Raw genomic sequence first — 13,505 nt, 5'->3', positions numbered from 1 at the left:
TTGAAATGAGACTGTAAAGTATGCTAAACAAAGTAAAATGATTAACTGTTCTTGTACAGTATTAATCGTTTTTTCCTTTGAGAATAAGTTAGAGGCTTGCTCAGCTTTGTGTGTACGGAGTGTGGTTATGTGAGGTTATGGGTTATTTTGCTGTGAGGATTAATGAACTGTTATTTTATTTTTTTGTAGGTCTCATCACAACTACATCAAGGAAACTAGATCGAGAGCAGCAAGATGAACACATATTAGAAGTGAGCATTTATTTTTAGTTACTTTAAAAATTTAGTTGTAAATATCATGGGAAAGAGCAGTCTTGTTCACATTAACTCGCATTCATAGCTGTTAATATTTTGTTAATTAGTTTCCTGTCATTAATAAGAAGGAAAATAAAACATTGTGAATATATTTTATATCCCCTGTATATCCCTGTCTGTCCCAGAATACAAGACCACTGTCATTCTAATTTTTGTACTTTGTACATGCACATACACAGAGAGGAAACACAACTGAAAACAGTTATTTGAATTTCATTTTCATTTACATTAGTGATTTTTTTGTATGTCTTATACATCTTTTTCTTCAGTATTATGCTTTTGACATAGACTTATGTGAGTAGATCTAATTCAACTTTTTAAACTGTAGTTAGCCTGTTTCCAGTTTTTCCCCCTTAAACAGTTGCATTGCTTATGCATTTTAAACTGAATTATATAAAGTTTCTGCCATTAAAAATTTTCTGAAATAAAAGTAGATTGAAAGTCTGACTGACTTTTCTAAGATGCTCTCTTCTGATGAGGCATCTTTTTCTTGGGGTATTTAAAATGCCTCCAGTCCTTGGCAGAAGAAAGACCCCTCATCTTTTCTGCCTGCCCTGTTTTTGGTGGACAGGAGATGCCTGGCAGGGGAAGGTAGCAGGGAATGTGGCCGCAGCCTGACGCTCCTGCAGGTGCCCTGCCCGCGCTGAACCCGGGAGGGGCCGCGAGAAGGCCACCGTAGGGGAGGGGAACCGAGCACGCAGTCCTGTGACCTCTGTTAACGTGTCCCCATCACACGTTAGTGGCCGGTGTTGAGTAGTGCAGCCAGACCTCGCGAAGACCAGTGCTTTCGTTTAATTGTGAATTATCTCTTCCGTACGCATAACTGAGAAAATTCTAAACTGTGATTTTTTTTTTTTAAAGTCCTGTCTTTTTATATTATTGCTGTTCATAATGCCACCTGCTTAATTTCATTTCATGTTTAGTCAAAATGTTCTGACTTTTCAGTAAAATATTTCATTTTGTAGACTATATACACACACACACACACACACACACACACACACGTGTTATTGTGTGTGTGTGTGTATATCCTGTCTAGAAAAGGCGGTTTCACAACCACGATTATAATTAGTAATTTCTTCATGTGTTACATCTAACTGTTTAGTCATAAGTTGTATAGTTCCCTTGAATTCATTTTTTTAATGATACATCAGAGTTTTCCGTTTTCATTCAGTCACTAGTGTGACTGACAGAGGGGACAGTATGGTTCCCGAAGAGAAGAGACAGATGGCAGACTGTCTGGAGCAGCAGATCCCACACCTGCTCCTGCTGCACCCCGCCAGCTGCGTGCCTCACGCCAGAGCCGCTCGTGTCAGTGACTGTCAGTGGGAGCAGGTCTCAGATACTGACGGCTTCGAAGATCTTACTAAATCTTAAAGAAGCCAGTTTTTTTAGTCACGTGTTCAAAACCGTGCTATTGGCTCTTGATCGTTGAACCCCAAGCTTAGGAACAGTTTGATGATGAATTCTATAAAGCATAACGCTTGCTCGTATTTCTCTTTTTCTTCCCAAATAGCATGAAAACTGATCAAAAGGAAATGTTTTGAGACATTAAAATTACTGTAGTAATTTTTATTTTGAGAGTTTGGGAAGGTAAATTGTGTGTACTTGAAGGAAAGCAACTACTTTACTTAAATACTTCTGACAGCTACGGTTGGGACCCATTCAAACTTGCATAAATAACAGGATTTACACCTGCCAAGCTTCAAACAGAAAACGGTTCTGTGGGAAACTTCAGCGGGCTCTAGTTTTTAGTGTTTCGGTAATTAATCTGGGAGGATGCGGGTGAGGGTGGGGTAACTGTTACTAAGGCCGTTACCGTTAATCTACACACTGAAGTAAAAGTGGACATTGGATTTCAGGGTAGGATTGTTTCTTACGCATCTAGACGCACACCCCAGTGCATCCTCAGGGATCCTCGATTTTTATTCCTAAACTGATCACAGTAACTTACTTAGAATAAAAGTTATTTTACATTTCTTTTACTGAAAATTTTATTTCATAAATTGGTCTTAAATTTAAATGTTTATGTTCACCCTACTAAACATGGAAAACTTCTGTGCAAGAGCCAAACAAAATACAAAATAAAATGATTACTAGTATTAAAAGGCATGCTGCTTAACATACATTTTAAATGGATCATTTAGCTTATTTTATTGATGAAACTTAAAAATAATAGTTTTTTAATGTACTATGTGGAGATTTTATTTTTAAGTGTATGCAGTGTATATATTTTTAAGAGGACTCTTTAGATATTTAAAGCAAAATCTTAATGTATTATCTCTCCCTTGGCTTAAAAATACTAAGCTTTTGATGGCTTAACATTTTGGTGATGTTCACAGTACGGTAATGGTGATGTGAGGGCCCTGGCCTGGTAGCTCCGTTGGTTAGAGTGCTGTCCCGATACGCCAAGGTGCAGGTTCAGTCCCCGGTCAGGGCACATATAAGAATCAACCAATGAATGTATAAGTAAGTGGACAACAAATCACTGTCCCTCCCTCTCCCTCACCCTCTCCCTCTCTAAAATAAGTTTTTTAAAAAGTGGTAGTGTGAGGAAGAGAAGTGGCCTGGTAAGGAGAAGTTAGGCGTCACAGCCAGCTCTTTCTTAGCCCTTGCCCCCTCCCCGAGTTTCTGTCTGAAACGAGAGCCGTGGCCTTGCCTCCGCACAGGGCTGTCGTCAGAAGCGGAGGACACGGTTTGGGTCAGAGCTCTGTGACCCGTAGAGGTTTTTATATAGTGTCTTTGAAAAACATCTGCTGATCTCCTGCCTTTAAAAAACAGGTTACGGTGACAGACAACGGCAGCCCTCCCAAGTCAACTGTTGCCAGAGTGATTGTGAAAATCCTTGATGAAAATGACAACAAGCCTCAGTTCCTGCAAAAGTTCTACAAAATCAGACTCCCCGAGCGGGAGCGGGCGGAGCGGGAGCGGAGCGCCAGGCGCGAGCCCATCTACCGCGTCATAGCCGCGGACCGGGACGCGGGCGCCAACGCGGAGATCTCCTACAGCATCGAGGAAGGAAACGAGCACGGCAAATTTTTCATTGAGCCGAACACCGGCCTGGTTTCATCCAAGAAGTTTTCTGGCGCTGGAGAATATGATATTCTTTCAGTGAGTTAAGATCTGGTCTTTGAATTCTTTCTTAGATATGTTGATTATTAATCTAGCCTTATGTCTCTTTCTCTTATAGCTTTGTTCAGTAAGTGGCCTCGGTATGACAAGGCGAAGTATGGGTTTGTCTTTCTCTTTTCAGCTGTTATCTGTTGAGTGTGGCGTGAAGAGGTTGCTCTTCTTACCAAGCATTAAACGCTGGGACTCTGCAAATACAGACATCGAATGTTTGAGATTGGCCCAGGCTAAGATCAGGCCAGTCTGTGTTTCGGTTATGGGATGTTACGTCTGCTCATTTGCTGTTTTTATCCCATATTTTATAGATTAAAGCAGTTGACAATGGTCGCCCCCAAAAGTGGTCAACGACTCGACTCCATATTGAATGGATCGCCAAACCCAAACCGTCCCCTGAGCCCATTTCCTTTGAAGAGTCAGTTTTTACCTTCACGGTCATGGAAAGCGACCCAGTTGCTCACATGATTGGGGTGATATCTGTTGAGCCTCCTGGTACCCCTCTTTGGTTCGACATCATTGGTAAGTGTTCTCGTGGAAGTCACTGTCCCTGTGTGGGTTACACTGAGGAGAACCTGTTAGTGCTTTTCGGATTTTTGTGCACATCTCACAATTTAAGAAGGGGAGGAAGGCCAATTTATTTAAATTGAAGTATGATGATTGCAAAATTTATTACAATATCCAATGTATATTAAACTTGTTTAAAATAAGTGCTCTATATGTACCATCTCAGTATAAAGATAAGGCTTTTTTAAGTACATCAGGGAGTTACAGAGAAACCTAAACATTTTGGTCCAAAAGTACAACTTCCAGTCCAAAGGTACAGCTTTTTAATTTTTCCTTCTTGATACGTAACATATGGCACATTAGTATTTTCAGTGAATATCATCTAATGTTTGAAATAACTATGCCCATGTGATTGTCACACATCGGTATTTTATAGGGAATAAGTTTAACATTTTTAATTTTATAACTTAAAAACGATAGTGCCAACTGTGACTTTATAAGTTTTATTTACCTCATTTTCAGTATGAAGCCGGAATCACTAGATTAAATTATCCTGTGATAAAAATTACATGCCTAAGCCAGTTCGGTTTTTTTTGTCATTTAATTTAGCTTAGACATAGAATGTAATACCCTATTCTAACGTTAGACTTTGACATCTTAGCTTTTTTTATTCTGTTTCTTTACACTATTTTAATTATAGGGATACTTAAAATCAAAAGCATGTATTGTGAGTCATCTCTAGTTGGAGCTTCATATCCCTATTCCCTCATCTAGCCCTCAGCCACTGTACCCCCAAATGCTATTTCAGCAAATTGAGCCTGGTAGGACATAGGCTGAGGGACCATAGGCAGGTGGTCCAGGCTTTTCCTCTTGAACTTTCACACTAGACAGGCTGTTTTCATAATTTTGGTCAATGTTTGAAATTGTGGATTTCATCCATACCTATGAAACCATTACAAATTAGTTTTAAAGAAAAAAAAAAAAGATTATTTTCATAGTCAGCCACAGTCAAATAGCTCGTTGGCTCTCTGTTAATTCCTGTCGTGTTTCCAGATGGGCAGCCTCTCCCTTCCGTTTAACCTGCCTGCCTTTGGACCGGTCTGATTGATGGTTCTGCCTTTTCTCTGCTCTCTTCCATGCTTGCTTGCTTCTTTCTGGCTGTGCCAGGAGACACACTGGCTAGAGACGTGTTTTACATCTTTCAGATGACTTGTGACCTGAACTGTACAGCAGAAGGTATCTGCTGAGATCACATAATTTGCCTCAGATTATGAGATCTACAATAAAAGCATCCGTTTTTAGAGCTGTTTCATTTCCAGTGACTACCTTTCATTGTCTTTGCTTTCCATAGTGTGCACATGGTCATCCGTTTTAACTGCAAAGACTCTCATCCTTCCCTAGAACCTTAGTTTTAGCTGAAGAGTTTGTTTTGTGTGTGCGTGTTTTGTGTCGTGTTTGGTAAGATTTAGTAGAAGTTCATTTTGACCTTCAGACATTTTCATTCCATTTCATTGATGTAAGTATCTCAAGTTCAGTGGACTTGAAAAAAGAGTTTACCTAGAATATAATTGGCAATGCATTTGGATAATGTAAGCAGCACAGAAACTTTTGCTTCATTACCCTTTGACAACATTGGAAAAAAATTCAGATAGTTTATGAGTCATGACTAACTCTTGTTAACTACCACTATTTTTTTTTTTTTTTTACCAAGTAACATTTGTTTTTAATAGGTATTTTTATTAGGGCAGTATGCCCAAAGTGTCCCAACTTCAAAAAAAAATTAAATTTTTAAACGGCCAACTGTGGTTACTAAATGATACCTTGTATGGCTACTGAGATATAAATGAAAGAGATATTTAGGACTCCGTAGAAAGCAAATTGGCAGTTATTCATGGGCAGTGTCGGCAATGTTTTTCTCCTTTAGAGTTGCTCTCTTACTTTCTTTCACTCAGTTTTTCCTCGACAGCTAGGTCTCCACCTTGCCTTACTAAAAGCAATGCCTTTCTCATCGCCCTTCTTTCCTTGTCTTTCAAAATGAAAGCTCCTTGGAATCACCTTGATCAGTTTGATGAATGTGTCAGAAATTTTTTTTTTTTTTTTTTACTGCCATTAAGAATTAGAAAGCCACAAGATAACTGGCAGGTTTTCTTCCTGTTACCTGTTTTTACTTTTTTATTTGTCCTAATTTAAACCAGGTGGCAATTATGACAGTCACTTTGACGTGGACAAGGGCACCGGAACCATCATTGTTGCCAAACCTCTTGATGCCGAACAGAAATCAAACTATAACCTCACAGTGGAGGCCACAGATGGAACCAGCACTATACTGACTCAGGTAAGGGAACGATGAGGGATGTGTTTGTCAGAGGATTTGTGACAACATTGTGATTGCAGGGTCCGCAGGCATATGAACAGTTCATTCTGCCGCCTGAGGTTCTCCAATCAGAAGTTACTATGTTGATACAGTTAACACACATGCACACCAAGAATTTTTATTTAGGGAAAGAAAATGAACTACAAACCCCAATTTAGATTCTGCATGTAATTAACCAGTTTTGAAATTTTTGAAAGACGTAAAAACAACACACTGTTTGTTATGTCATCAAGATCTTCTCATGTTTTACTCAGCTGTGTTAGTGTAAGGCTATCCCTGTTGAGGAGGAATTGTCCAAGGCATTTTCATTGAAGCTGATTAAAGCCTTGGCTGCCCCAACTCGGGCTGTGTTAAAATAACTGATAACATTGTTCTAATAAGTCCTTTAGCATCTTTATTTGTTCCTGATGATTAAGAGATGGCCAGATACTGGGATTTCAAATGTAAATATTAAAACCCTCTCAATTAAATTTAAATTTGGCTTTTTCTTATTAATTCTCTGTGATTCTCAGTGTGGGCTGTTTTGGTAATTTGTTGAGTACTTGCGTGTGCTCAGTGCTTGGGTGTGCATTCCCGGTGCGGGTCTGAGAACAGGGAGCAGAGCAGCAGGTGGCACCTGCAGAGGGACACAGGTGAGAACGGGGCGGTAGGCGCAGGAGCGTGCAAGGGAGAGTCCTGTTTGTGGGCGCAGCTCAGGAACCAACGGCGGGTTTGCTGCGCCGACGTCAGTAGCCGCAGGTGTCACATGGGCTTGTCGTTAGAGAGCTTGTGGCACTGCGCCGCCCCGTGTCCTCCGTGGGGGGCGGGGGTGCCAGTGCTCTGCTGAAACAGCTCTCTGGCTTGCTGTCCTGCTGTTCTCTGCCTAGGATGCTGACCGGTGTTAATTCAGGTTGCTTTGCTTTATCTCGTACCTCAAGGCAATTGATCAAACCCAGCTGACATTGTTTTCTCTCTTTGAAACAGCTCTGCCTTCATGCTTTCTTTCAGTGTCTCTCGAGCATCCATACTGCATACTCTGGAGCAGGCCATTTGGTTTGAATCTCAGGCTCTCTGCCTGTCTTGTCCACGGCCAAGTGGCTGTCACCCTCTGTGCTTCCTTCTCGTCTGGGTGCCTCCTTGGGTTAAGTGAGATGACTTGGGGGGGGCTTGCTCTTAACGCCCGCAGACCCCATCACCAGTCAGCGCTCGCAAAGTGTCTGGATTGCGCATGGACACTGGTGTGGGCTCTGGTCCCCCCCGACACCGAGTCACCTCCCTGTCTTCATTCTTTGTTCCTGCGATTCATCCTGTGCCGCCGGCTGCCAGAGTGGCCTGCCCGGCTGGGAGGAAGGGTAAAGGGGAATGTCCTCTGATCAGGAGGTTCCGAGCACACAGCACGGAAACCCTGCAGCCTCTGCCCTGGGGTCGGGCTCCGCATACCCGATCCCACCTCCTCACTGCGCCTTCATGTACTGTCCCGTTCCAAGTGCTTCTCTCCAGTCCCTAAGAGAGAAGGTGTTCTGTTCCACCCTCGCCTTCATGCCTGTGACCGAGCTCTTCCTCCTACCCAGATAGCTATACATTGTCATCTGCCAGCCCCAGACCTATGCAAGCAAAGCCGTACTTCCCCCTGAACAGCTCTCTGAATGTCCCAGCCCCTCCCTGGACTCTTAAAGACTTACTGGATCATGTAGGAAACTGCATTAGACTTTGTATGTACAAGACATTGCCCCTGAGGCTGACAGCTTTGTGAGGGCAGGGGGCTGGCACATTTATTTTATACTCTCAGTGTTGCCCATATCAGTGCCCAGTAGATGTTTCAGTTGAATGACCTTATCAGAAATGGCTGTGTTTACTTTACCTGTTCCTGTTTATTTGCGATGAATGATCTTGGAGCAGGATTAAACTATTTCTGACCACTCCACGAGAAAAACAATTTTTAAATTTATAGTGGAAATAAATATATGATGATTTAATTTATAGAAATTGCCTTTCTACCCATCCCTTCTGGATCACCATTGACATTTAAGAGCGAGGCATCGTAGTTTTAAATATTTACATAACTTTCACATAAAGCCTTTCTGTGCTTTGGTGACTGCATTTAGTATTCACATAAAGTTTGTTGTTACAATCCATCACTGATTTAGTGTTCTCTGAGCACTGGTACAGTCTTCTTGCAGAGGCCTCAGGTCCGTATGCCTGCAGCAGCGTGGGTAATAGCTTTACCTGTGCATTCCTGGGACTTTGGCCACCTGTGCTACTTGGACCAGCAAACAACCCTGTTGCTCCATATGTGCCAGCGGAGCCCAGATCTCTTGTTCATAACTAAACCATCTTTTATAATCATTAGTGATTTTCACTGTGCCTTCTTTCTTTGCATTCTGAAAATTAATCTTCCTACTGTCAAGTAAAAAGATTTTACTCAGGAATGAGTTTTTTAACATTAACTTTTTTTCTCTAAGGTTATTATTCTATGTTAATATAGTTAAGAGACTTTATCTTTTTTTTTAATAGATATCTTTATTGATTTCAGAGAGAGGGAGGGAGAGGCAGAGAGAGAGATAGAAACATCAATGATGAGAGAGTCATTGATCGGCTGCAGCCCGCAACCGGGGCATGTGCCCTGACTGGGAGTCAAACCCCGATCTCCTGGATCCTAGGTCGATGCTCAACCGCTGAGCTAAGCCCGGCCGGGCCAAGAGAATTTATCTTTTCGTTGTACTTTAATTGCTTTTAAGAAATAAATGTGTTTACTATTTATACATAGGTTTTATGATCACGGAAGTATAAGAATTTTAAAGCACATTTCTCAGTTTTTTAAATAAATATAAAAAAATCTATTGACAGGAATTTGGAATCTCAGATTAGAACCAGAAATTTAGATACTGCGACAGTCTAGTGGCATCCTCGTACCTCGGTAGGTTGATAGTTACAGATGCAACTCTGATACAGGAGATTAGTCTTCTGTAAACCCTGGTAGAGTAAATTCTGTTAGTGTTATGTGAGCAATCTAGGAATATCTCCTCTGCATTTCATAAGGAAATGTGAAAGGTGTTACACTTTCTCTCCAAAGTTAGTCTCATCTATTTAGAAAGTTCTCATTAAAGATATTTTGATTCTAGATTTGTGTTGCTTTTCTCATGTTTGTATTTCATTTTGCTAAAAAATCGGTTTTTTCAATGTGCGTCTGATTTTTTTCCCTATTTACTAAAATGTCATAATTAGGAATATCATTATGTGAATCATTTTATCATTATAGGTATTCATCAAAGTAATAGACACAAATGACCATCGTCCTCAGTTTTCTACATCGAAATACGAAGTTGTTATTCCTGAAGACACAGTGCCCGAAACAGAAATTTTGCAGATCAGTGCTGTGGATAAAGATGAGAAAAACAAACTCATCTACACCCTGCAGAGCAGTGTCGATCCGTTGAGTCTCAAGAAGTTTCGTCTGGACCCTGCCACGGGCTCTCTCTATACCTCTGAGGCTCTGGATCACGAAGCCGTCCACCAGCATGTCCTCACTGTCATGGTAGGCGTCCTGCCCCTGCCCTGCCACCCTGAGCTCCCGGAGGCTTTCGCTGGAGACTGGCTGTCAGTTAGGAAAACCCCCGCAGGATTGATAATGTGTCGATTCTTTCAGGTACGAGATCAAGACGTCCCTGTGAAGCGCAACTTTGCCAGGGTCCTGGTGAATGTCAGCGACACGAACGACCACGCCCCCTGGTTCACGAGCTCCTCCTACGAAGGGCGGGTCTACGAATCGGCCGCCGTGGGCTCCGCGGTGCTGCAGGTCACAGCGCTGGACAGGGACCGAGGGCCCAATGCCGAGGTGCTGTACTCCATCGAGTCAGGTACCTGTGAGCGCTCCGCACCTTTATGACGCGGCACTTGTTCAAAAGCACGTTTCTTCGTTTCTAAAATTAGTTCTGACATTAAAACTTTTCTGTGTATCATTGTAAAAATTACTTGAATTGACCTTACATGTTAGGAGAAAGAAAGAAAAATTTTAAGTTTTAACTCTTCGGAAAGCTAGGCTAGAGAGTCCTAACTAAGTTTGGGTCAGGCTCTTGGAAACTCAAAATATTGGCGTAATTCATGGCCGAGCAGTCCTGCCGTAAAGAAAACTTGATTTGACCACTTCAGCATTTCTAAACTTGTTAACCACACAGTCATTTTCCTTCTTAACCTAGGAAACGCTCTTAGGAAAGTGCTGGCCTGTTAGTATGATGCTTTGCTTCTCCTCGGGGTGCTTTCTCCTGGGCAGAGCAGGACATTCCAGCCAGATCTCAGAGGGTGTCGGGCCTCTGCTCCTCCCAGGTTTGGTGTTGCCGCCTGTCAGCCCCATGCAGCCTGAACTGTGTGTTTCATTCATGGGTCGTTGCAGTAGGTCCTGGGGATGGGATTTGGACTTAGACATGTTGAAAAGCTGAAGGGGCCAAAGCTGGGCAAGAGGCAGCCGGGGCAGGGAGCCAGCTGGAAGTGTGGACAGTGCTTCTCGGGGCGATGAGGCAGGAGATCAGAGTCCTGCTGGGGGTTACAGGAAGGAAGATCACCAGGAAGCACCGTGGCAAAGCAAAATGTTTTTGTTCTCTGTTCCGTCTCATGCCGCTACTCAGCCATTCATTCGTCCATCCCATGGGCTCATTGAGCTCATCTTACATGCCAGGTGCCGCGGGAGACTCATCCATACTTGAACTTGATAGGTGTGGGGGTTACCATTGGTCCACACAGGTATGTTCTTGCAAAAGAAATCTGCCCTTGCTTGAGACAGGGGTCAGTGTGCCGTAGAGCATATTATTCGTGCAGTCAGAAATGGCCTTGCTTTGCGACTTTCCCTACTCATGCCAACTAGTACGAGTAAGTGATTCCGTATCGAGAAGGCAGCTTTCATTTTTCTATCTTTTCTCAGGGTCATGGTTAGTACAATGTCTCTCTCGCTGTCCTGCCTTTATAATGATCTTAGAGTGTTGAGATCATCCACTTAACTTGACTTTGTTGTTAAGCCCCCACCTCTACATATTTAGAAATTGTATCTATCTGAGATGTTAGAATTGGAAGAGGTATAAATTAGCTATAGATCTTATACTCAAAAGCCAAGCAAATGGAGAGTAATTTTTCTTTTAAACAGCATTTTCCCAAATGCTGTTTAAAGTGTTTCCAATGCTGATTCTTTTTTAAACATATTTTTTATTGATTTGAGAGAGAGTGGAAGGGAGAGGGAGAGAGAAAAGCATTGATGACGGAGACATCAATTGGCTGCCTCCTGCATGCCCCTACTGGGGATTGAGCCCACAACCCGGGCATGTGCCCTCACCGGGCACTGAACCGTGACTTTTTGGTTCATGGCTCAGCCCCTGAGCCACACCGGCCAGGCTGGGGAGTAATTTTTTTAAAACAACTTAGTTGATGTGTTTTATATGGTCAGACTATTTTTATTTCTTAATATATTTGAAGTTTCATTTATTTCACTGAAAATACCCAAATTTAGTCCATTACACACTGCCCATGGTTGCAGTATTCAAATGTGTTTTTGTGTAGTTAGTGCCTTGCCTAAAGTTAAAGGTTTTCCCACTGGCTCAGAAATTTGGCCATTAAAAACACAGCACATTCCATCTGTGCATGCCTGGGCCTTTCAATAAAATCATTTCCCCACAGACAAACTGGCTGGGCTTGTGTAGGAGAAAATGCTAAACTTTCCCTTAGCTTTCACATAATTTTCAACAACTGGGTGGTTAAAATGTGATTGTTGGTGCCTGACTGAGGGCATGTGCATTCTTTAAATGCTTGTAACAAGGGACGGAATTAGTAATTGGTATTCCAAGAATGGAACTGTATCTCCACTCAGAGAATAGATAATATCAAGGGCCTATTCCGGCATAGAACTTGGACTTTTATGAAGATATAGTTCTTTTAGATTTGGTAATAGAAAAGTAGTGCTAAATGGTTACTTGACAGGAAACGACTCCCTTTAAATGCTGTAGAATTGTGTGTGTGAATCTGTTAGAAGAGCAGGGACTATAAAATGGTCATGCCACCTTTTCATTTACAGTTTATTCATAATCACCTGCTTCTAATTTCTGTCCAATTACTTTTAGAAAGTTCAAAAGACTAGTTATAAATTCAGACCATAACACTGCATGTTTAATTAGCAGCCATTTATTGAGCAAAAGGTTGGGTCTGATTAGGAGTCTTTAGAGGAAAAGGAATTAATGAAAGGGTATTTTCAGTAACAATTGAGTTATATGCTTGGAGACATATGAACACCATACTCTAGGCAGGATGGTGGTGTCTTTATTTTCTTAAAGTAGATTGTCATAACTTCAAAACTGTTGTAACTCTTAGAAATCAAAGACACTCAGTAAATATGCTTATTGACCAGAATTGGTTTTCTTCCCCAAACTTAGGTTAAATATTATTGCACTTGAAGCTTTAGAGAGGTGCTGTACTGGCAGGCGGTCAGCATCCACAGCATGTCCACTGTGGGAAAACACAGACTCCTGTGCACAGCTCTCTGACATGCCCTGTGCCTGTGTGTCATACAGTCATAGCTAATGAGCACACATGTGCAAGTTTGTTCCAACAGGGAGGACAGTTTAAGGCTATTTAGAAATCACCAGTATCTCCAGCTAAGGCCCCCAACCAAGTACAGACTTCAGAATTTGTTCAGAAATGCCATACGTGTGTTTCACTATTTGGTGAGCGTGCCTATGACTAGATCTGATGGACATGTTCAAGCTACTCAGCAGCCTTCAGTGTTTTTCCACATAAACACCATGTTGCTCTCTCATCTGCAAATCTGGTGCTTTCTGCCTTGGTTTATGTATATGTGGGATCCATGTATTAATTGAACAGCCAGGTTCCTGTTTACCTTCTTGTTATCAGTGCCAGGACCGGAGCTGTCTTTATCAAAGTCAGGCTACTGAAGAATGTGATGCCCTGCGTATTTGAAGCACTAAGATTTCACTGTCCAAGACAAGAGAGAAATGCACATAAATGAATGAATATAAAATCTGGTAGGTCAGCGGCTTCTTTAGGACAGACAGGGAAGTCCAGGAGCTGGGGATGAAGGTAGCTGTCCAAAGGTTTTCAGAGTCTCCTCCGTGATCCAGGCAGCCAGTCCCAGTTTGGGAAGGTGGAATGATGCATGGGTAGGATGAGATAGGACCTTGATGACTGACTAAGACAGAGCGAATCTGGGATTG

General features: G+C 42.0%; 1 protein-coding gene across 3 annotated transcripts in view; it reads left to right on the top strand.

Annotated features, from left to right (window-relative positions):
• Nucleotides 1-13,505, top strand: part of FAT1 (FAT atypical cadherin 1) — a 108,144-nt gene that overhangs the window by 62,285 nt on the left and 32,354 nt on the right. For all 3 annotated transcript variants that reach the window (XM_087814105.1, XM_087814103.1, XM_087814104.1), the window contains exons 4-8: nt 190-251; nt 3,096-3,425; nt 3,749-3,959; nt 6,140-6,279; nt 9,557-10,154. In XM_087814105.1, the coding sequence (XP_087670231.1) occupies nt 190-251; nt 3,096-3,425; nt 3,749-3,959; nt 6,140-6,279; nt 9,557-10,154 (1,341 nt within the window). The remainder of the gene's footprint in view (nt 1-189; nt 252-3,095; nt 3,426-3,748; nt 3,960-6,139; nt 6,280-9,556; nt 10,155-13,505) is intronic.

This window comes from Miniopterus natalensis, chromosome 2 (genome assembly GCF_054644295.1).
Source record: "Miniopterus natalensis isolate mMinNat1 chromosome 2, mMinNat1.hap1, whole genome shotgun sequence".
Classification (NCBI taxonomy): domain Eukaryota; kingdom Metazoa; phylum Chordata; class Mammalia; order Chiroptera; family Miniopteridae; genus Miniopterus; species Miniopterus natalensis.
The sequence above is the reverse complement of the archived record's forward strand: the minus strand, read 5'-3'. Positions and strand labels throughout refer to the sequence as shown.